This window comes from Nerophis lumbriciformis, linkage group LG15 (genome assembly GCF_033978685.3).
Source record: "Nerophis lumbriciformis linkage group LG15, RoL_Nlum_v2.1, whole genome shotgun sequence".
NCBI lineage: Eukaryota > Metazoa > Chordata > Actinopteri > Syngnathiformes > Syngnathidae > Nerophis > Nerophis lumbriciformis.
The window spans coordinates 21,695,001-21,717,500 of record NC_084562.2 but is presented as its reverse complement, the minus strand read 5'-3'; the positions used below and the strand labels follow the sequence as shown (position 1 = coordinate 21,717,500).

At 42.7% G+C, this 22,500-nt stretch overlaps 1 protein-coding gene across 2 annotated transcripts in view; it reads left to right on the top strand.

Moving 5' to 3' along the window:
• Window positions 1-22,500, top strand: part of tpp2 (tripeptidyl peptidase 2) — a 59,929-nt gene that overhangs the window by 33,956 nt on the left and 3,473 nt on the right. Inside the window, exons 22-28 of one of the 2 annotated variants that reach the window (XM_061974728.2) lie at window positions 9,952-10,030; window positions 13,206-13,244; window positions 13,840-13,997; window positions 14,065-14,161; window positions 17,372-17,502; window positions 17,600-17,846; window positions 22,478-22,500. The exon at window positions 22,478-22,500 is cut by the window's right edge and continues 97 nt beyond it. In XM_061974728.2, the coding sequence (XP_061830712.2) occupies window positions 9,952-10,030; window positions 13,206-13,244; window positions 13,840-13,997; window positions 14,065-14,161; window positions 17,372-17,502; window positions 17,600-17,846; window positions 22,478-22,500 (774 nt within the window). The remainder of the gene's footprint in view (window positions 1-9,951; window positions 10,031-13,205; window positions 13,245-13,839; window positions 13,998-14,064; window positions 14,162-17,371; window positions 17,503-17,599; window positions 17,847-22,477) is intronic. The other variant, XM_061974729.2, reaches the window with a different exon arrangement.

Genomic DNA, 22,500 nt, shown 5'->3' with positions numbered 1-22,500 from the left:
TGCTCCTTGATGCATGCCAGGGGTGCTCACACTTCTTCTGCAGGCGAGCTACTTTTCAATTGATCAAGTCGTGGGGATCTACCTCATTCATATATATAATTTATATTTACTTATTTATGAAACATATGTTTTTGTTAACAAGTTAAAGGTGTTTAATGATAATACAAGCATGTTTAACACATATAGTTAATATTGTTAATAAATTAAAGGTGTTTAATGAAAATACAAGTTTGTTTAATACATATAGTTAATATTGTTAACAAGTTAAAGGTGATTAATGATAATACAAGCATGTTTAACACATATAGTTAATATTGTTAAGTTAAAGGTGTTTAAAGATAATGCAAACATGTTTAACACATATAGTTAATATTGTTAACAAGTTAAAGATGTTTAGTGATAATGCAAGCATGTTTAACACATATAGTTAATATTGTTAATAAGTTAAAGGTGTTTAAAGATAATACAAGCATGTTTAACACATATAGTTAATATTGTTAATAAGTTAAAGGTGTTTAAAGATAATGCAAGCATGTTTAACACATATAGTTAATATTGTTAATAAGTTAAAGGTGTTTAAAGATAATGCAAGCATGTTTAACACATATAGTTAATATTGTTAATAAATTAAAGGTGTTTAATGATAATACAAGAATGTTTAACACATAGTTAATATTGTTAACAAGTTAAAGGTGTTTAAAGATAATACAAGCATGTTTAACACTTATAGTTAATATTGGTAATAAGTTAAAGGTGTTTAAAGATAATACAAGCATGTTTAACACATATAGTTAATATTGTTAATAAGTTAAAGGTGTTTAAAGATAATACAAGCATGTTTAACACATATAGTTAATATTGTTAATAAGTTAAAAGTGTTTAGAGATAATACAAGCATGTTTAACACATATAGATTCCTTTCTTTCATGAAGACAAGAATATAAGTTGGTGTATTACCTGATTGTGATGACTTGCATTGATAGGAATCAGACAGTAGTGCTGATAAGGTCCGCATTTTCGAATGGAGGAGAAAAAAAGTCCTCCTTTCTGTCCAATACCACATGAAAGTGGTTGGTTTTTGGCATTTTATTTATCCAGCTTCCGTACTCCTTTGTATACACTTTACAAGAAATACATTGTCGGCAAACTCCGTAGCTTGCTAGCTTGTGCACGCGAGCTTTCTGAGACTCTTATTTTGGTAGCGCAGGCAGGATGAAGTAGCGCTTTTATTGTGCAACTGTGCAGTCGGTCTTTGGAGTTTTGACGACAGGTACGGCGCCAGAGTCTGTTGAAATAAAGTGTTTCTCGCCTTCCAGTCGGTAATTTTAATGAGCTGGCAGCAGCCAGCGTCATCTCAGAAGACCCTCGGGTGCCGTGAATGTCAATCAAGTGACGAAAGTGACGTCATAGTGAAGGTTTATGATCGCTCATTTTTAGGACTATTTTTTTAATGGCTGGCTGGTGATCGACTGACACACCCTCCGAGATCGACTGGTAGCTCGCGATCGACGTAATGAGCACCCCTGATGTATGCTATTGCCACAACTGCATCCACAGCTCTGATCTTACATCCGAGCAAGAAGAAACCCAATGGGAACAATAAGAAACCTTGGAAGGGACCGCAGAGAGTTGCATGAATTCCAGGGTGCATGTCTTGCCAGAACACTGGTTCGAATTTGAACGTGTTGTGTCCATACTTGCCAACCTTGAGACCTCCAATTTCGGGGGGTGGGGGGTGGGGGGTGGGGGTGGAAGCGGGGGTGTGGTTGGGGGCGTGGTTAAGAGGGGAGGAGTATATTTACAGCTAGAATTCACCGAGTCAAGTATTTCATATATATATATATATATATTGATTGTACAGATATGGTGTTGTTTCTGCTGGGCAAGTATGCCTGACGCGCCTCCTACAGCGCCTTGAGTCAGCTGCAGGGTCATCAGCCGGGGACCACCGCTCATTGGAGTTTCGCTCTCTTTAACCCCGGAACGCCTCCTGGTGGCGGAGCGGTGGCAGGGACGTCTCCCTGCCACCCCCTGCAGCTGACCCATCTTATTGCCTCGACCCCCAGTACTTATCCCTCCTCCTCAGCCACAACCAGAAGCTTCCCTTTTCTGCTTCCTCAGCAAGGGCCTTAGTTTCCCTTTGGAGCTTAGCCCCAGTCGTTCCCACATCTCGGAGCAGCCTTATAGTTGATGTGCCGACGAAGCCCCGGCAGCCTACTTCCACAGGGTAGATGGTAGTGGACCAGCCTGCCTCTCTACACTCAGCAGCCAGATCTGCATACTTGGCTGCTTTGCGCTCGTAGGCAGCCTGGATTCCCTCCTCCCAGGGGATGGTGAGCTCGATCAGTATGGCAGACTTGGTAACAGCAGACCATAGCACGATGTCTGGGCGGAGTGAAGTGGTGGTGATTTCACGGGGGAACTGGAGCTGTTTGCCGATGTCAGCCCTCATACTCCAGTCCCTTGCCAGAGAGAGGAAACTGCGGGGGCCTCGTCGGCTGGTGTGTCCTTTGCCTTCCCCTGGCCTCACAAACATGACAGGAAGTTGCTTGGCTATGGGCTGGCTGTTGGCCTCTTGTCTACTGCTCTCCAAGACTTCGGCCAGTTTCCTCAGGACTTGATCATGCCGCCATCTGTAGCGACCCTGTGTCAGCGCGATCTTGCAGCCTGATAGCAAGTGCTGCAGGCTGGCGTTGGGAGCACCACACAGGGGACAGCTCTCCTCCTGGCCAAACCACTGGTGGAGGTTTCTAGGGCATGGTAAGGTGTCATAGGTTGCCCTGAGTAGGAAGCTGAGTCTGGCTTGTGGCATCTTCCATAGGTCGGCCCAGCTGATGGGTCTGCTGCTGGTACCTTCCCAAGTGGTCCATCTTCCTTGGCGACCTTGAGACACGGCCTTGATGGTATATTGCTCCTGGTTTGCCCTTGAGACCTCCTCCACAACCATGGCTCTGCGTTCCCTCTTTGTGGCCTTGGACCAGAGGCGTGGAGAATCACCCCAGCCAAGCCCCGCTCTCCCTACTTGCACCCTGCCAACTATCTCTTGGTGTTGGAGCCTGCCAATGGCCTTGGCGACCTCTGGCCCTGCTTGCCACTTCCGGCCTGTTCGGGTGGGTACACGTGCGTTCCTCACTGTAGGATCTGAGGATTCTTCAAGCTCAAGAACCAGTCTGGCCTTCTCTTGCTTATAGCCCAGGGTAATGGACTGGATCGGCAGATGCAGCGAAGTTGCCCCAAATAAGCCAGTGTCGGAGAAGCAACGCGGTAGGCCCAGCCACTTTCTGATGTAGGAGTTGGCTAGTCTGTCCAACCCGTTGACTGTTGAGGATGGAATCTCGCACATCTTCAGTGGCCACATAACCCTTTGGTACAGTGTGAAGTTGTAACACCACAACTTGTACTTTCCGGGGAGCTGGCTCTTGTTGATACTCGCTAGGCCTTCTGAGAGTTGTTTCCGTGCTGCCTTGCCTGCGTGCTTGTCCGACAGGTCCGCATTATACTGCCTCCCCAGGCTTTGGATGGACTGGTTGACCAGTAGAGGGATTTGCTCACCTCCTGCAACAAAGATGGTTTTGTCGCTCCTGGTGCCTTTGCGCAAGGAGAGGCTTCGTGACTTGGAGGGTTTTATCTTCATCCGTGCCCATGTCACTAGCTCATCCAGCCTCTTCAGACACCTTCTCGTGCATGGGGCTGTTTGCAGCACCACAGTGACATCGTCCATGTAGCTTCGGAGTGGTGGAAGCCTCTGCCCTGTCTGCAGCCTCATTCCTCCTACAGTCTGGCGGGCTCCTCGGAGGATGATTTCAAAAGCTGCGACAAAGAGGACTGGGGAGATGGAACACCCCATGGCGATGCCTACTTCCAGACGCTGCCATCCTGTTGTAAAATCCTGGAGGCTGAAACACATCTGGAAGTCCCTGAAGTAGCTGGTTACCAGGTTGATGATGGAAACAGGGACGTGGAAGAACTCCAATGCAAACTGTATGAGTTTGTGCGGGACAGAACCATAAGCGTTGGCAAGGTCAAGCCACACCACGTGGAGGTCGCTCTTCTCCTGCTTGGCCCTCTGGATCTGTGCCCAAATCATTGAAGAATGCTCCACGCATCCTGGAAAACCTGGTACTCCTGCTTTCTGGCAGCTGGTGTCAATATAGCCGTTCTCCGTGAGGTAAGAGGTTAATCTCTTGGCCATGACTGCAAAGAAGATCTTTCCCTCGACATTCAACAGTGCAATGCTCCTGAATTGACTGATGTTATGGGACTCCTGTTCCTTCGGAATAAAAACCGCCACAGCTCTTTGCCACTCTGACGGAATGAGTAGATTCTTCCATGCTGTGCTCATTAGCTTCCACAAGCATTTCAGCACTTGGGGGCAGTTCTTGTATAGCTTGTAGGGGATTCCGTTAGGCCCAGGAGCTGATGCTGACCTCGCTTTCTTGACGACTGCTCTTACCTCGCTCAGTCGAGGAGGGCAGCTGTCAAACTGCGTGGTTGGAGGAGGTGGAAGAGGGACGTATCCTGGTGAACCTAACGGATCGTTCCTCTTTGAGTCACTGTATTGGCCCCTGATGTACTGCTCAAGCTCCTCCTTGGTGGCTTCCAGTTTCCCGCTTCTTTTCTCCTCCAGAAGCTGACGGGCGTGCTTGAAAGGATTCCTCATGAAGCTAGCTCTTTCTTTCTCCTTTCTTTTCCTGCGTCTGCGTATACGTTCTGCTCTTCGCATGCTGCCCAGCTTCTGTCTCACCTCGTCCCATAACACCTTCAGACCTTCTTTCTCCTCTGCCGATGCTTTCCTCCATCTCTTGCGGAGCTGGCGCCGATCTTGCACCAGGGCGTCAATCTCGGCCTCCCTCCTGCCCTTTCTTGGGGGTAGATTGTGCTGCTTCTTGGTGAGGCTACCGAATCTTGCTTTGCACTCCTCGTACAGGATGTCCCCAAGAAGGTTGAGTTTCTTGTCCACTTTACCACGTAGCGAGTGCTCCAGCACTAGACTGAGGTCTGAATCCAGTTTCTGCCATGTCTTCACATCACTTGCTCTAGGCCACTTGATGGTGCACTTTCTTCCTGGTTCCCTCTTTTCTGTTTGCAGGGTGATTGGGGGGCTGGCAGGTCTATCTTCGGCATGCTCACATGCCAGGGGGGTACTGCTCCGCTCAGGGGGTTCTTCCTCTACCAACCGCATATCAACAATGTTAGGACCCTCGGCTCTGTGGTTCTCTTCCCGGCTGGGGGTCCTGCTTGTCTTATCTGCCGGAGCAGTGCAAGGATGTTGTATGCCTTTCTTCTCACTCTCCTTTCTCTTCTTCCCCTGATGGATCCGTAAGCCCCTGTATGTGGTCACTTTCCCCCATCCACACCTGCACAATCGGAAGGTCTTCATCTCGTTGTCGATGTCCGTTCCAGTCGTTTCCGAGTAGTCAGTCCTGTTAGGCCCATCTTCCACCCCGCCTCTCGGAGGGCCTTCGGGTTGTTTTTCCTTATTCGTTTTCGTAGTTAGAGGTTGGGTGTCTCCTGGCTAGAAGACTAGTGGGTTGGGTAACTAGCCGCCCACTCCCGGTACAGACTTTCCTGCTGTCATCCAGACTTTCCTGGAAGTCTACCAGTCTTTCCTGGCTGTCAACTGCCCTTTCGCAGTAGTCACTGGTTACCCAGAAATCAGATTGATTGTACAGATATGGTGTTGTTTCTGCTGGGCAAGTATGCCTGACGCGCCTCCTACAGCGCCTTGAGTCAGCTGCAGGGTCATCAGCCGGGGACCACCGCTCATTGGAGTTTCGCTCTCTTTAACCCCGGAACGCCTCCTGGTGGCGGAGCGGTGGCAGGGACGTCTCCCTGCCACCCCCTGCAGCTGACCCATCTTATTGCCTCGACCCCCAGTACTTATCCCTCCTCCTCAGCCACAACCAGAAGCTTCCCTTTTCTGCTTCCTCAGCAAGGGCCTTAGTTTCCCTTTGGAGCTTAGCCCCAGTCGTTCCCACATCTCGGAGCAGCCTTATAGTTGATGTGCCGACGAAGCCCCGGCAGCCTACTTCCACAGGGTAGATGGTAGTGGACCAGCCTGCCTCTCTACACTCAGCAGCCAGATCTGCATACTTGGCTGCTTTGCGCTCGTAGGCAGCCTGGATTCCCTCCTCCCAGGGGATGGTGAGCTCGATCAGTATGGCAGACTTGGTAACAGCAGACCATAGCACGATGTCTGGGCGGAGTGAAGTGGTGGTGATTTCACGGGGGAACTGGAGCTGTTTGCCGATGTCAGCCCTCATACTCCAGTCCCTTGCCAGAGAGAGGAAACTGCGGGGGCCTCGTCGGCTGGTGTGTCCTTTGCCTTCCCCTGGCCTCACAAACATGACAGGAAGTTGCTTGGCTATGGGCTGGCTGTTGGCCTCTTGTCTACTGCTCTCCAAGACTTCGGCCAGTTTCCTCAGGACTTGATCATGCCGCCATCTGTAGCGACCCTGTGTCAGCGCGATCTTGCAGCCTGATAGCAAGTGCTGCAGGCTGGCGTTGGGAGCACCACACAGGGGACAGCTCTCCTCCTGGCCAAACCACTGGTGGAGGTTTCTAGGGCATGGTAAGGTGTCATAGGTTGCCCTGAGTAGGAAGCTGAGTCTGGCTTGTGGCATCTTCCATAGGTCGGCCCAGCTGATGGGTCTGCTGCTGGTACCTTCCCAAGTGGTCCATCTTCCTTGGCGACCTTGAGACACGGCCTTGATGGTATATTGCTCCTGGTTTGCCCTTGAGACCTCCTCCACAACCATGGCTCTGCGTTCCCTCTTTGTGGCCTTGGACCAGAGGCGTGGAGAATCACCCCAGCCAAGCCCCGCTCTCCCTACTTGCACCCTGCCAACTATCTCTTGGTGTTGGAGCCTGCCAATGGCCTTGGCGACCTCTGGCCCTGCTTGCCACTTCCGGCCTGTTCGGGTGGGTACACGTGCGTTCCTCACTGTAGGATCTGAGGATTCTTCAAGCTCAAGAACCAGTCTGGCCTTCTCTTGCTTATAGCCCAGGGTAATGGACTGGATCGGCAGATGCAGCGAAGTTGCCCCAAATAAGCCAGTGTCGGAGAAGCAACGCGGTAGGCCCAGCCACTTTCTGATGTAGGAGTTGGCTAGTCTGTCCAACCCGTTGACTGTTGAGGATGGAATCTCGCACATCTTCAGTGGCCACATAACCCTTTGGTACAGTGTGAAGTTGTAACACCACAACTTGTACTTTCCGGGGAGCTGGCTCTTGTTGATACTCGCTAGGCCTTCTGAGAGTTGTTTCCGTGCTGCCTTGCCTGCGTGCTTGTCCGACAGGTCCGCATTATACTGCCTCCCCAGGCTTTGGATGGACTGGTTGACCAGTAGAGGGATTTGCTCACCTCCTGCAACAAAGATGGTTTTGTCGCTCCTGGTGCCTTTGCGCAAGGAGAGGCTTCGTGACTTGGAGGGTATATATATATATATATATATATATATATATATATATATATATATATATATCTATATATATCCCCGCGACCCCGAAGGGAATAAGCGGTAGAAAATGGATGGATGGATATATATATATAAAAGAAATAATTGACTTTCAGTGAATTCTAGCTATATATATATATATATATATATATATATAAAAAAGAAATACTTGAATTTCAGTGTTCATTTATTTACACATATACACACACATAACACTCATCTACTCATTGTTGAGTTAATGGTTGAATTGTCCATCCTTGTTCTATTCTCTGTTACTATCTTTCTAACCATGCTGAACACCCTCTCTGATTATGCATTGCTGTGTGGCACGCACAAAAGTGCTTTCATCAAATGCACTAGATGGCAGTATTGTCCTGTTTAAGAGTGTCACAACATTGCTGTTTACGGCAGACGGACTGCTTTACTGTAGACGTTCTTTATATTGTGGGAAAGCGGACTCAGGTCCGCATGGACCTGAATTTCGGGAGATTTTCGGGAGAAAATTTGTCCCGGGAGGTTTTCGGGAGAGGCGCTGAATTTCGGGAGTCCGGGAGGGTTGGCAAGTATGGTTGTGTCTATCCACAGTGCAAAACCGCTTCGAAGATACCAATCTTTACCGTCATGGCAGAAAATAAACACATTTTCTCCAGAGTATCACTGCTACTGGATGATTAGAGGGAAAGGAATGGCTAAGCATGCTACACACCGAGCAGGATGACACAAGAAGCTAACCGCTGAAGCTTTAATGTAAAGTGAACGATCCAGATGTCGATACTATCGATACCAAGCGTAGTAGTGTATAAACGATACTAAAGTAATTAGAGCTGTATTTATCTTTTACTTGTTTTTATTATTACAAATTAATATTTTGGTTGTTTTTTCTTATTGTTTACAAACTCTGGGAGTAAGTCTGGATACAGGAAGGCTTGGAGAGCAAAACCCAAATGATTGAAATAGGAGCTAATAGTTGTGCACAAGCCACTTTATTTTGTTTTAAAAATGTATGTAGCATTTAGTACATCATCTGATTTACAACAATACTAGCAAATTCCAAATTTAATAAAATAAGCTTTATAAAAATGTATTATTGTGTTTACATTAGTTACTTGCTATAAAACATTTTCAGTTGTATAATGTATTGTGTAAGTATGGTATCGGCACTCAAAAATGGAATATCGGTTATAATGTTATTCCTCATATTGAAGTGTTTGAATGACTATTTTGCCACAAAATTCTGTAGCTAGAAAAAGGCATTGTTTTTAAACATAATGTGTATTTCAGCCACTGTTTGTCACCAGTATCAGCTATTATGCTAACCAACCCAATTCTGCACTAATTGTATGCACTGCAAAAAGTCAGTGTTCAAAAACAAGAAAAAAGAAAAAAATTAGGGGTATTTATTTGACCTAAGCAAAATTATCTGCCAATAGAACAAGAAAATGTGGCTTGTCAAGACTTTCCAAAACAAGTAAAATTAGCTAACTTCAATGAACCCAAAAATACCTTAAAATAAGTATATTCTCACTAATAACAAGTGCACTTTTCTTGGTAGAAAAAAAAAAAGAGACCTTTTTGCTCAATATGTTGAAAAATATTCTTAAATTAAGTAAATGCTAGTGCCATTATCTTGACATAATGATATGCGCTCGGCGTTACATTTCTTGAAACCAGCAAACTTATACTAAAAACTAATTTATTGTTCTTAATGGAAAGGCAACAAAGCAACAGCTTGTTACTCTCGGGCTCAGGAAAATCATATTGTCTAAAAATGCATTTTTCCATCGATAACATGACATCATAGCGCCAAGTGCGTGCTCTTTCAGTCAATTAGTGCGCATATATACAGCCCGGCCCCCGGCCAAAAATGTTTTAATCGTAATTTTGAAGAATTCATCTGAATGTGCATGAACTATTTCTGTTAAAAATTGTTAGAAATGTCACATCTTAAATGTTTAGATATTAACTGTCAGTTTACTGTACTGTACCAACTGTACTACTATATGAGTACGTCTTTTCTATTGTTTCATTGAAAATAAAACAGCAAAGTTCATTTGGCTGTCATCTGTTTTAATTAGACAAAATTGTGTCAAAGTTATGATTTTTTTTTCATGCTTGAGATAAGAAATGATTACTTTAAAAAAGTAGTTTTATACTTGTGAGTGTTGATGACACAGCTTTGCAACAGTTGATGTTCTAGTTTCAAGCATGTTTTACTCAATATAGGTCATCAAATCTCAGCAACAAGCTGTAATATCTTACTGAGATCATTTAGGACCAAAACCCTTAAAACAAGTAAAACACTCTTAACATAAAATCTGCTTAGTGAGAAGAATGATCTTATCAGACTGAAAAAAAGCAAATATCACCCTTTTTTGAGATAGTTAATTTTACTTACACTATAGTTTTTGCAGTGTGGACACAGTTTTCACATACGCTCCACTATGATAAATAATTATATTTCTGTTCCTGTTGCTTCTGTTTGTCCTTTCTTCAGGATTCCGAAAGGGACAAGTCCAGGATGCTATCTCTCAGGGTCTCTTGTTGTGGCGAAGAGCGAGTACGGGAAGAAAGCAGTGAGTGACTTGAGTTCTTTCAGATTAGTCAGTCCTCTACCTCAGATTGTACAAATACAGAACAGGCCAAAAGTTTGGACACATCTTCTTATTCAATGCGTTCAAACTATGAATGAACACATGTTGAGTTATGTACTTAACAAAAAAAGCTGAAATAACTGAAAACACGTTTTATATTCTAGTTTCTTCAAAATAGCCACCCTTTGCTCTGATTACTGCTTTGCACACCCTTGCCATTCTCTCTATGAGCTTCAAGAGGTCGTCGCCTGAAATGGTTTTCACTTCACAGGTGTCATAGTTTTGATGCCTTCAGTGACAATCTACAAGGTAAATAGTCTTGAAAATAAAGAAAAACGCATTGAAATGAGAAGGTGTGTCCAAACTTTGGGCCTGTTCTGTACATGTGATCTTAGTTATTCAAATGAAGAATCCGATCATTTAAATGGTTTGATCCTAAAGATTAGGGTTGAAATATGTTCTTCTAAAGCCGTTGGGTTTCGCTTTCAAAAGAGCGTCACCTGAACTGGTCGGTTGTGTCAGTGAATCAGCGGTTATGTGGAACTTGCATTTATTGCCCGTGAACGTTATTCCCTTTCTTCTCTGATTCATCTGCCGCCACAAAAAAACCTGTTAGTCTCAACCTATCTGGTTTTGCTGGTGTGTTTTCTGTAATTAGATGACACAGTATTAAACTTGTTCTGACAACGAGTGTTTGGGTCACATGTTCACCTCTGGCTCCAAGGAAAGGCTGAAGAAAAATTTGAAAACGGTTTATATGACTATTAGAATTGTGGGGAAGATATGATTAGAAAACAAACATTTTAATTGACTTTAGAGGAAAATCTTGACTGACCTTGACCTCTTGCCTACCTAAACTAAGATTTTGAGCCATGGATTAACTCTGATCCCCCAAATTCTCTCCTGGATCAGTAGGCAAAAAAATCCCACACAGATACTTTAAAAGCTTGTCTTCCTGGATGAGTCAAATCTTTTGTATCGGCAAAGAAGAACCAATTAGTTTTTCATTATGTTTTTACTTTGTAGGGCCATGATTCCTTACCTAAGGATATAAAGATAAACATTAATAATGATAACTGCGGTAAAACTCATGAAGGTTAGTAACGCCGTTTTAACTTTAAATGATGGAAAAATATGATTGATAACCGTGGTTGATAAACTCACGGACTGACTGGCGCCATTTGGCCAGCCTAAATGCTAACATAAAAACAAGAGACATTAACGTCTTTCCCCATTAAGAAAAGACATACCATAATCCGGGGGTCGGCCACTCGCGGCTCTGTCTTTAGCGGCGCCCTTGTGGCTCTCTGGAGCTTTTTAAAAAATGTATTAAAATGGAAAAAGGTTGGGGGGAATATTTTACCATTTTTGTTTTAATATGGTTTCTGTAGGAGGACAAGCATGACACAAACTTCCCTAATTGTTAGAAATCCCTCTATTTATATTAAACATGCTTCACTGGTGAGAGTGTTTGGCGAGCGCCGGTTTGTCCTACTAATTTCTGCAGTCTTTGAACTCGCCGCTCCTTTTTTGTCTAATTTTGTCAACCAAGTGTTTTATACTGTGCGTGAATGCACAAAGGTAAGCTTTGTTGATGTTATTGACTTGTGTGGAGTGCTAATCAGGCATATTTGGTCAGTGCATGACGGCAAGCTAATCGATGCTAACATGCTATTTAGGCTAGCTGTATGTACATATTGCATCATTATGCCTCGTTTGTAGGTATATTTGAGCTCATTTGAAGTTCCTTTACTCATGTCCTCTGGGTATTTAATTTATATTTGCATGTCTCATGACACATTATTTGTATCTAATATCGGCTACATTTCTCATAGTTGTTTGTTGTTCCAGACCACAGCAAATGTTACCCAGTTTGCAAAGACTGTAATAAATCCGTTAGAAGAAGACGGCCTGCCGTTTCCTTTAACTTGGACATACACATCTATACACTATCAGTGAAGCATACGGTGCATCCGGAAAGTATTCAAAGCACTTCATTTTTTCATTACGTTACAGTCTTAATTCTATATGGAATAATTTAATGTTTGTCCTAAAAAATCTACAGAGAATACCCCCATAATGAAATTGTTTTAAATTGCAAATGTATTTTAAAAATCACATGTACATAAGTATTCACAGCCTTTGTTTTAATACTTTGTTGATGCATATTTGGCAGAAATTACAGCCTTAAGTATTCTTAAATACGATGCCACAATTTTGGCACACCTATCTTTGGGCAGTCCATTCGTCTTTGCCCATTCCTTTTTGCAGCACCTCTTAAAGTATTGAGCAAAGGCTGTGAATACCTATGTACATGTACTGGAATTATTTTAATTTTTTTATTTCATTTAAATAAATAAAAATACATTTTTAAATTGTCATTATGGGGTATTGTGTGTAGAATTTTTTAGGCCAAACATGGATTTATTCCATTTTAGAGTAGGGGTGTAACATAATATAATGTGGAAAAAGTTACTTTGTACGAAACACAAAACATACAAAATAGTGGCTTTTCTGACAGTATGTTTATTTATATTAGTTATTAAATAAAATAAATTGGTTAAAAGATTTCAGTGTGTGTATAAGTATTTTTGGGGCACATTCAAAGATAATGAAGACAATCGTAATCATTTTGGTCACAATAACGATCATATGAAATGTTCATATTGTTACATCTCTAACATTAGTTAGTGTAGATGTTAATTATTTATACCCTTGGCAAAATTTTGCTTTGATTTTGTTCAAATGTAAATAAAAGCAAAGAAATATTGTTTTCCCCATAATAAAGTCTCCTGTACATCAACATATTCTGTGAGACATCATCTCCAATAAAATAAAATAAGAAGTATGAATATATTCAGACTTGACTGTATTTAAAAGTCTAAATCTGCATGTTTAAATATTGTTGGAAGAGCCTTTCCTCAGTGGCAACAATGCCAAGGTATTGATACGTTTTTTTTTTTTTTTTGCATTGAACCTGCTCAATCGAAAAGTGTCCTTTCCTACATGGTATTGTTTGATTCCCAATGTCCAAGTCTAACAGTCTCTCCATTGAATCCCTAAGTGAGGATGGAAGAGAAATGAACGAAACATAAAGAATCCTTTTTTGGTGTGCTTGTGTTGTCTCTTCCTTACTGTGTGCTATTCTGACCACCAGGGGCAGTCCTCTGCAAAACGGCAAAGAAAGTTTAAAAAGGTACTGGATGAGCTAAAAACACCGAACAACAGAGCGCCCTCTGCTCTCCTACCTTGTGGAAAATGCTCTCTACCCCACTTTTGAGATTTGTTCCATTTATTTCCATTTTTCCTGTGAAAGTATGTCAAACGTGTCTTCATAGAAGTTGGAAATGTCTGGTGATGTGTGGACTTAGGACTGAACTAGCTTTTTGTTTTGACAGAACCACATTGTATTTTCTTTCGTCCGTCTTCCTTGTTGGTGTCTCAACAGATTTCTTTCGAAGTAAGAATGCATGATTGTCAGATTTAAGATGGAACCCTATTCATTGAGGGGGGGATCTGACCCAAAAATGGCAGCGTTGGTCAAATGGACAGATCTGATGCAATGTCGAAACGCTTGTGTTCAAGCTTTCATGCACTTTTTGTTTCTTTTGCACCCTAAGGTCAACTCTGTACTAATTTATTTGGTTGGAATAATGCAAGAGGATGTTTGAAAAAGCTGTGCTCACAGCTTATATTGACATTTTTTGTTTTTGTTTTTTTGGCACAGGTTGTAATGTCGCTGCTGACTTCTTGTTGTTACTTGATTTTCCCCACTTTTTGTGTTTGTCCAGGACATTGTTTCTGTGGTCTACCACCTGATCCCTGCGCCCAACAAGGCGAAGAACGGCGGGAAGGAGAAGGACAAGGACGGCGACAAAGAGAAAGAGAAAGACGTTAAAGAAGAGTTTGCGGAAGCCATGAGAGACTTGAAGATTCAGTGGATGACAAAGTCGGTGTTTGAAAAATGGGTTTTCTCAAAATTTTCTTTTTATTCATTATTGTTCCCTTTCTGTCAGGTTGGACTCTTGCTCGCTTTATGATGACCTGAAGGAGAATTACTCAGATTACCTTCCTTTGCATGTGCAAAGATTACATCAGCTGGACTCTGAAAAGGTAACGAGCCATCAAGAAGACACCCTTTTTATGTGCAGTAGAACCTCAAGTTAATCGAAAAGTTAGTTTAGTCAAGCTAATTCCTGCATTAGAAACTATGTAATAATGAATAATGAGTTCCAGCCTCGACAAAAGTCCATATTTTGGTGAAGGTTTGAACACAATATGAAGTAATTTATATCAAGCTTCAATCAACTTTCTCTTTATTAACAAGCCAAAATAACAACAAAGGCAAGCTAAACTGCCAGGCACACACACACATAAGTTTATTTGGTGCCCTCACAGATGATCAGAAATCACAAAAATCCTTAACTTTAACAATTATATTGCTACAATAATAAGGGTGTAACGGTACGTGTATTTGTATTGAACCGTTTCGATACGGGATCGGTTCGGTTCGGAGGTGTACCGAACGAGTTTCCACACGGAGATATTAAGTAGCGTAACGCACGTTGTGTAAACAATGCACACCGAGGCACAACACACGGCATGCTAGCAACGACCGGGCTAGGATAGACTGACCATACGTCCTCTTTTCACCGAACATGTCCTCTTTTGCGGGGCTGTCCTGGCGGAGTTTCTTAAATGCCTCAAATGTCCATTTTGAGTTAGGGTAGCGTGTATTTTCAATGTACGTTCAGGGTTAAGAAGGGGTTAAAAACAAAACAAGTTGTGCGTGCAGCAGCATTGGTGAGGGAGGGGCAGAGACAGAGCGAGAGAGAGAGTTATGATAAACGCGCATGCGTCGCCAGGCTCTGCTTTTTCTCCAGAGATTTATCAGATTTAATTTTTTATTATCTATAGCAGGGGTGTCAAAAGTGTGCCCCGGAGGCCATTTGCGGCCCACAGCTAATGTTTTAAAGGCCCACGGCACATTCTAAAATTACTATTAAATAAACAAAAACATAACAAAAGTGAAATAAAAAAGCTTAAAGGTTAAATGTAATTTACAAAAAGTTGCAATGTTGACTAATAAAACAAAGCTGTTTTTTTTCTTTCAAACTGTCATTGCTCAAAACATAATATTGAATCAAAATCAATGTTATTATGAATTGTTGACCTATCCAAGGTTCCGATTACTTCACATCAAATATTGCACTAAGAAAAATATTTTTGATGGAAGATTTTGCAAATTTGGTAAATAAATAACCAAAAAATTTATATTTTGTTGTTTTCTTACTGTACCGAAAATGAACCGAACCGTGACCTCTAAACCGAGGTACGTACAGAACCGAAATTTTTGTGTACCGTTCCACCCTTATACAATAATGAACATTTAAAAAAGTAAATTCCACTTACATTAACATAGGCAAAGGATGAGCTGACCGACAGGGAGAACAGGCCGGGGGAGGGGCCGTGTGTGTGTAAAAGAGGCGCCCTCTGAATGAGATGTAACGCTTTTCATCCACTGTCGCTCATCCTCCTTATATCCAGTATCAACGATATAAGATTCTGGATCATTATTTTTCCCAAAGTTATCGTTGTTGGCTCTCACAAAGTCTGCATGATTTGCATTGTTGTTGATGGGGAAGGGATCTGCGGTTCCTAACGTGACGTCAAGCAATTACGTGACTGGCTTCCTCATTACCTCTCAAAATTAGAGATGTCCGAGAATGGCTTTTTTGCCGATATCCGATATCCCTATATTGTCCAACTCTTAATTACTGATACCGATATATACAGTTGTGGAATTAACACATTATTATGCCTAATTTTGTTGTGATGCCCCGCTGGATGCGTTAAACAATGTAACAAGGTTTTCCAAATTAAGAGAACAACTTCAACTCAAGTTATGGAAAAAAGTGCCAACATGGCACTGCCATATTTATTATTGAACTCACAAAGTGCATAATTTTTTTTTTAACATGCCTCAAAACAGCAGCTTGGAATTTGGGACATGCTCTCCCTAAAATAATCCTGATACCCACTACAACTATGGGAAATACTATACTTTGACTTTCACAAAGTGCATTATTTATTTATTTTTAAACATGCCTCAAAACAACAGCTACAAAAACAATGAAGGCACACAGCTTCAGTCCAGAGTATACTAGAGTAATAAAGTAAACAATAACATAGTCCTCATTTAGTGCAAAACTGCCTGGTATACTGTATAATTATAAACTGGGCTCAATCTGCCCTGCTCTAACGTATTCGTATGAGTAACAAAAATGTGCTGCAAGCTAGTGGTGAGTGCTTGAAGTGGCCTACCAGTCAGCCAGAGCTTCTGAAATGCTGAAGGAAGACGTCTTGGTTCCTCCTCGCATAACCGACTTTTTGCAGTCATTGCAAATTGCCATTTTTTTTATCCATCTGACACACTTTAAAATAATCCTAAACCATAGACATGGTGTCGTTAGTCAGTCACCGAGCGAGCTTGCTTGTTAGCCACGGCTACAGCACCGGCAACAACACACTCTTGTTGTTGTTATGCTCCACGCGCGGCGGTTTGATGAGGTAATCAAGCGTCGCCAGTAAACCTCTCATGCTGCAGTCGTCAACTCCTGTGTTGTGTGTGGGAGAGGGGAGAGGGGAGGGGCTGCTGACTTGGAGACGCAACTGTTCTGTACTTAAAAGTAAAAAGTTAAAGTACCAATGATTGTCACACACACACTAGGTGTGGCGAAATTATTCTCTGCATTTGACCCATCACCCTTGATCACCCCCTGGGAGGTGAGGGGAGCAGTGGGCAGCAGCGGTGGCCGCGCCCGGGAATCATTTTGGTGATTTAACCCCCAATTCCAACCCTTGATGCTGAGTGCCAAGCAGGGAGGTAATGGGTTACAGCGGCGTTTTAAAAAAAGTCATTAATTTTACTTTTTGAAACTGATACCGATAATTTCCGATATTACATTTTAAAGCATTTATCGGACATCTCTACTCAAAATGGCTCGGGAATCTGCGTGAGATTGATACTATTTTGATCATATCTATTTATTCGCAAACTTTGTAGGTCTTTAGGTGTCATAAATCAGATATATATGATAATAGCTTCAATATAGAGGCAACTTCTTTTTCCACTCTACTGCTACTTTAAGTTGAGTGACGCAGACATGTTTTAACTCGCTGTTTATTTGACAAATGTCATGTTTTAGACCGCAATATTGTTCAATTAAGGACAAAAGGTTCGCAAATAGAGAGGTTCCTATTTCATAAAACATCATTTGCACATAGTGTCCATGCCAGTCTTTCCTCCTGTTGCTGTTTCAGGAGCGTGTAAAACGTCTGAGGGAGGTAGTATCCGCCGCCGACACGGTCATCTCCCACATTGACCAGACCGCCTTGGCTGTTTTCTTCACCTTGAAAACGGACCCTCGACCTGACGCCGCCTCCATCAAGACGTACGTGGCTCTGACGTCGCCTATTTGACCACAAACCCTCGCGCTGATTTGTCGTGTCGCCAAGTGCGAGTCTTGACGTGCCACGTGAACGTTTCAGGGACATGGAGAAGCAGAAGGCGTCCCTGCTGGACGCTCTGTGTAGGAAGGGCTGCGCTCTGGCCGACCAGCTTGTCACGCCCACGCCTCAGGACTCTAGCGGCGCCGTGGCTACGGATCAAGCCGATGCGGAGGAGACTGGCGTTCAGTTGCCAAGCAGTTCTGACGACACGCTGCAGGGTGTGGCTGACAATCTGACGGAAACCTTCTGGGAGGTGCAGAAGTGGGCGGAGCTGACTGAGTCCAAGGTGGGGCTTGTTCTTATTTTTTTTATTCAGTCCAAAACTTGATTATTTTGACGTTGAAATGTCTCAACACCCACTCCAAAATACTCTCTCTTTAAATTTAAGTCGAATATTGTATTACTATATTCTGTGTACATGCCACTCAAACGTAGCATGTTTTATCACGTCTTGAATCCTCGACGTCTCATCTGAAGACAATTTTAAAGAATATGATCTTCTCTCTTCTTTTATTCCCTAGACCAGGCCCGGCCCTAACCAATCTGGCGCCCTAGGCAAGATTTTAGGTGGCGCCCCCCACATCCGCAGTGAAGTGTATATACCCGAATAGCTTTGTCTTTGACCTTTTTTTTTTTACTTACAACTATACCTAATATATAAAGGGGTGGAAAAGTGACTATTACCTGCAGGGCAAACATTAGCTTACCAGAAGGCAATAACAATGTAAACAAAAAACACCTGCTTAAAAGATCTAATACAAATGTCCCTGAGGAATGTAAGGTGGGAGTACTGTAATTACCTAACGTTACATTATTATTTTCCATAACAATTTAGCCCCCTCCACAATATTAATTCGACGTTAAAACAGAACTAGCTATTTATTGATTAGCAATTGCCGAATCATGTAACATTAGCTTAATGCTAAAAAGCCAGGTTACTATCACATTCTGTAACAGACAAATAATTTAATGTAGGCTAACGTTACCTACCTGCTACCTCTGTCTTTTCTCGTTTCTACTCCTATTCTTTTCTTTTTTTTCTTCCTTGGGCACCTGACAGTTTTGGCCGGTTTGACATCTTGTGTTGATTTTTTGATGTGGTGACGTCCAAAAAGAATCATGATACGGGAAGGGAGGGGGCGCACCGTGCGCGGGAGGGGGGGGGGGGGGGGGGGGGCGTAATGTTGTAACAAATAATATTTCTATTAAATAGGCTTTACTTTGCATTTTAATTAACGTGGGATTATTTTTTGTATTTAAAAATAATAGTACCAACTTTTTTTTTTTTTTTTTTTCCTCCAACATTTGTGGCACTGGCGTGGCGCCCCCTGATGGACGGCGCCCTTAGCATTTGCCTATACGGCCTATGCCACGGGCCGGCCCTGCCCTAGACCAGTAGTTCTTAAACTTGTTTCACCAAGTACTACCTCAGAAAACACTTGGCTCTCCAAGTACCACCATAATGGCCAACATAAAAATACAGGAGAGTAGTAGGCCTAAGTATTCATTAAAAACAAGACAGAGGTTTTATTCCACAAGTATATTTAATATTTTGGCCACTGTATGATTACACACAATTTGAACAGTAACACTGTGTTTGAATATTTAATTAAGTGATTCTTTGGCGTACCACTAGATCAGGGGTCGGCAACCCAAAATGATGACAGAGCCATCCATCCATCCATTTTCTACCGCTTATTCCCTTTTTGGGGTCGCGGGGGGTGCTGGAGCCTATCTCAGCTACAATCGGGCGGAAGGCGGGGTACACCCTGGACAAGTCGCCACCTCATCGCAGGGCCAACACAGATAGACAGACAACATTCACACTCACATCTACACACTAGGGCCAATTTAGTGTTGCCAATCAACTTATCCCCAGGTGCATGTCTTTGGAGGTGGGAGGAAGCCGGAGTACCCGGAGGGAACCCATGCAGTCAGAGCCATATTGGACCAAAAATACAAAACTAAAATCTTGTCTGGAGCCGCAAAAAATTAAAAGCCTTTTATAAATGTTATAATGAAGGCAACACATGATGTACAAGGTTCAAGGTTCAAGGTTCAACTTTATTGTCCCCGCGGGGAAATTTGTCTTGGGCACAGTGCATCATTGCTTTCTTAACATACACAAAAACACAAGCACAGACACAACCACAACCATACAACTAACATTTAAACATCAGAACATGGAGCTTGATAGACATAGGTGGCACTTTGATGTAGGCATAAAATCTACAGTATGGAGATAAAGATAAAGTACCAATGTGCATTGCACTAGAGCTCATGGATAAAGTGCTTAGTTCTAAAGTGCTATGTGCTAAAGTGCTATGTGCTAAAAAAGTGCTAACCTATGTATTAAAATTCTATTGCACATTGTTGGTCAGCTTAATGGAGGCTGGGACAAATGATAATTTAAGGCGGTTAGATTTGCATAGTGGGACCCGGAGTCTTCTCCCTGATGGCAGGGAGAAGACTCCGGGTCCCACTATGCAAATCTAACCGCCTTAAATGTAACTGTCTATATTAGCTATATTGGCCTACTATTAAAGGCTGACACAAATCTTTGTTAACAGAAATATTTTAATTTTTATTCTACACATTTTGGCAACATTGGAAATCATTAGTAAAATGGAGGCTTCTGAGAGGATGAGAAAACTCCTGGAAATTACTGTCTTAGAATGGCCAGAGGTATAGATGTGTGTGTCCAAGTTAAAGGAAACGGCAGGCTGTCTTCTTCTAATGGATTTATTGCAATCTTTGCCAGCTGGGTAACGTTTGCTGTGGTCTGGAACAACATGGCACACAAACAACTATCAGAAATGCAGCCAATATTACATGCAGATAATGTGTCATGAGACATGCAAATATAAATTAAATACACAAAGGACATAATTAAAGAAATTTAAATGAGCTCAAATATACCTACAAATGAGGCATAATGATGCAATATGTACATACAGCTAGCCTAAATAGAATGTTAGCATCGATTAGCTTGCAGTCATGGATTGACCAAATATGCTTGATAAGCACGCCAGCAAATCAATAAAGTCAGCAAAGCTCACCGTTGTGCATTCACGCACAGCATAAAACGTTTGGTGGACAAAATGAGACAAAGAAGGAGTGGCATAAAACACGTCTTTCTGTGTAATAAACTACGATGAGTTCAAGGATCGCTGAAATTAGTAGGACAAAACGGTGCTTGCTACATACTCTCATCAGTGAAACATGTTTAATATAAACAGTGGGATTTCTACCAATTAGAAACGTTTGTGTCACAAACAATATTCAAACAAAAAATATATTTTTTTCTTCATCTTTTTCCATTTTCACATATCTCTGAAAGAGGTCCAGGGAGCCACTTGGGTGGCGCTAAAAGGCTCTAGAGCTGCGGGTTGCTGACCCCCGCACTAGATGGAGCCCGCGTACCACAGTTTGAGAATCACTGCCCTCGACACAGCAGAACCTCGATTTACAAACTTGATTTTTTTCTTGAACAGGGTTTGTAAATAGAAAAGTTTGCATAGTGAAGAAAAATTCTCCATGAGAAACAATGTAAATATGAATAAAATGGGTTCCAGCTTCGACAAAAATCCATATTTTAGTGGAGGTTTGTACACTTTCAAAACACTATAATGTGCTATACAGTACTGTATATCAAACAAACATAACAAAGGGGTGATGGATCAAGTTTCTCTTTATTACCGATCTAAAACAAGAAGTTGCTGCTCTGCACACAGAAGTCAATTTGGTGCCCTCACAAACGATCAGTATTCACAAAATCCCTAACTTTGACAACTATATTGCTGCAATAATGAAAATTTAAGAAAGTAAAATCTACTTACATCAACAAAGGAGGATCTGACTAGAAAGGAGCAGACAGAGGGAGAGTAGCTCTTCTCTGCCTTGAAATAAGTCTGCTTTGGCATATTTTCCAGAAAAGTTCGGTCTCGGTGCGACACCTGCTTCATTGATTCTTTCATACTTCTAAACGCCATTAATGTATTCCTCTTATAGTCTTTTTTTTTTTTAATCTACAGCCATTCCCTCCTTCTTTCAACCCTGGTCTGTTGCATTTTTGGGACTCATATTGAGTTAGCAAAATGGACAAAACTTGTAAAAATTACGAAAAAAGCCCACAAGCTGAAGCGCTGAGTAGTGACTACTAGCAGCAAGTGGCGTGGAGGGCTCCGCCTCTCCAGAAATGTTACGCACTGCTTTTTGCCTGCAGGCGTGACACAAAGTGAATGACACAAAGTTTGTAAACCGAAAAGTTTGCACATAGAGGGGTTCCTAAATCGAGGTTCCACTGTGATTTGTAACTATAGCAAAGCATGCTGGGAAACGCCTTCTCCTGAGACTTGCCAACTCTTCCCCTTGTCCACCAAAATCCCAAGTGAAGTTACAAATGTCCCTCCTGATGTTTTTGTGTCAATGTACCGGTACAATATTGGAGCTTTCAGCCAAATGTTACAAAGATACGAGGAGGTGATCGATCAATGACACTCGACCTAGTATGTCAATGTAGAGGTTGCCCTCCAGGGGGTTCTTCGGACCACCAAGTACTGACATGATAGCCCGGTTCAGGTTCACAATACAGTTTTATTTTGAAATAAAGTCTGTGTCTTGCTTTCCAGCAATTGTCTTCTGTGTCCGTCTCAGGCTCGCTCTCGCTCATACTCCAGCTCCAACAACTCTCTCCTCCCGGCTGCTTCCTTTTAACTGAGCGACAGATGATTAGATAACCAGGCCCAGGTGGGCCATCTATGCACCTGTCGCTGATTTCGAAGCCGGTCCTGGCACACCCCGCTTCGCTGCAGGACCGCATGCCCCCCCCCCCCCCCCCCCCCCCCCCCCACAGTCCACTATCTAAAGGCTGTGATTAACACGTTCATGGAAATGTTGTTGTTTTTTTTAATTCAGGTACTGATGTTCTCCTACAAACA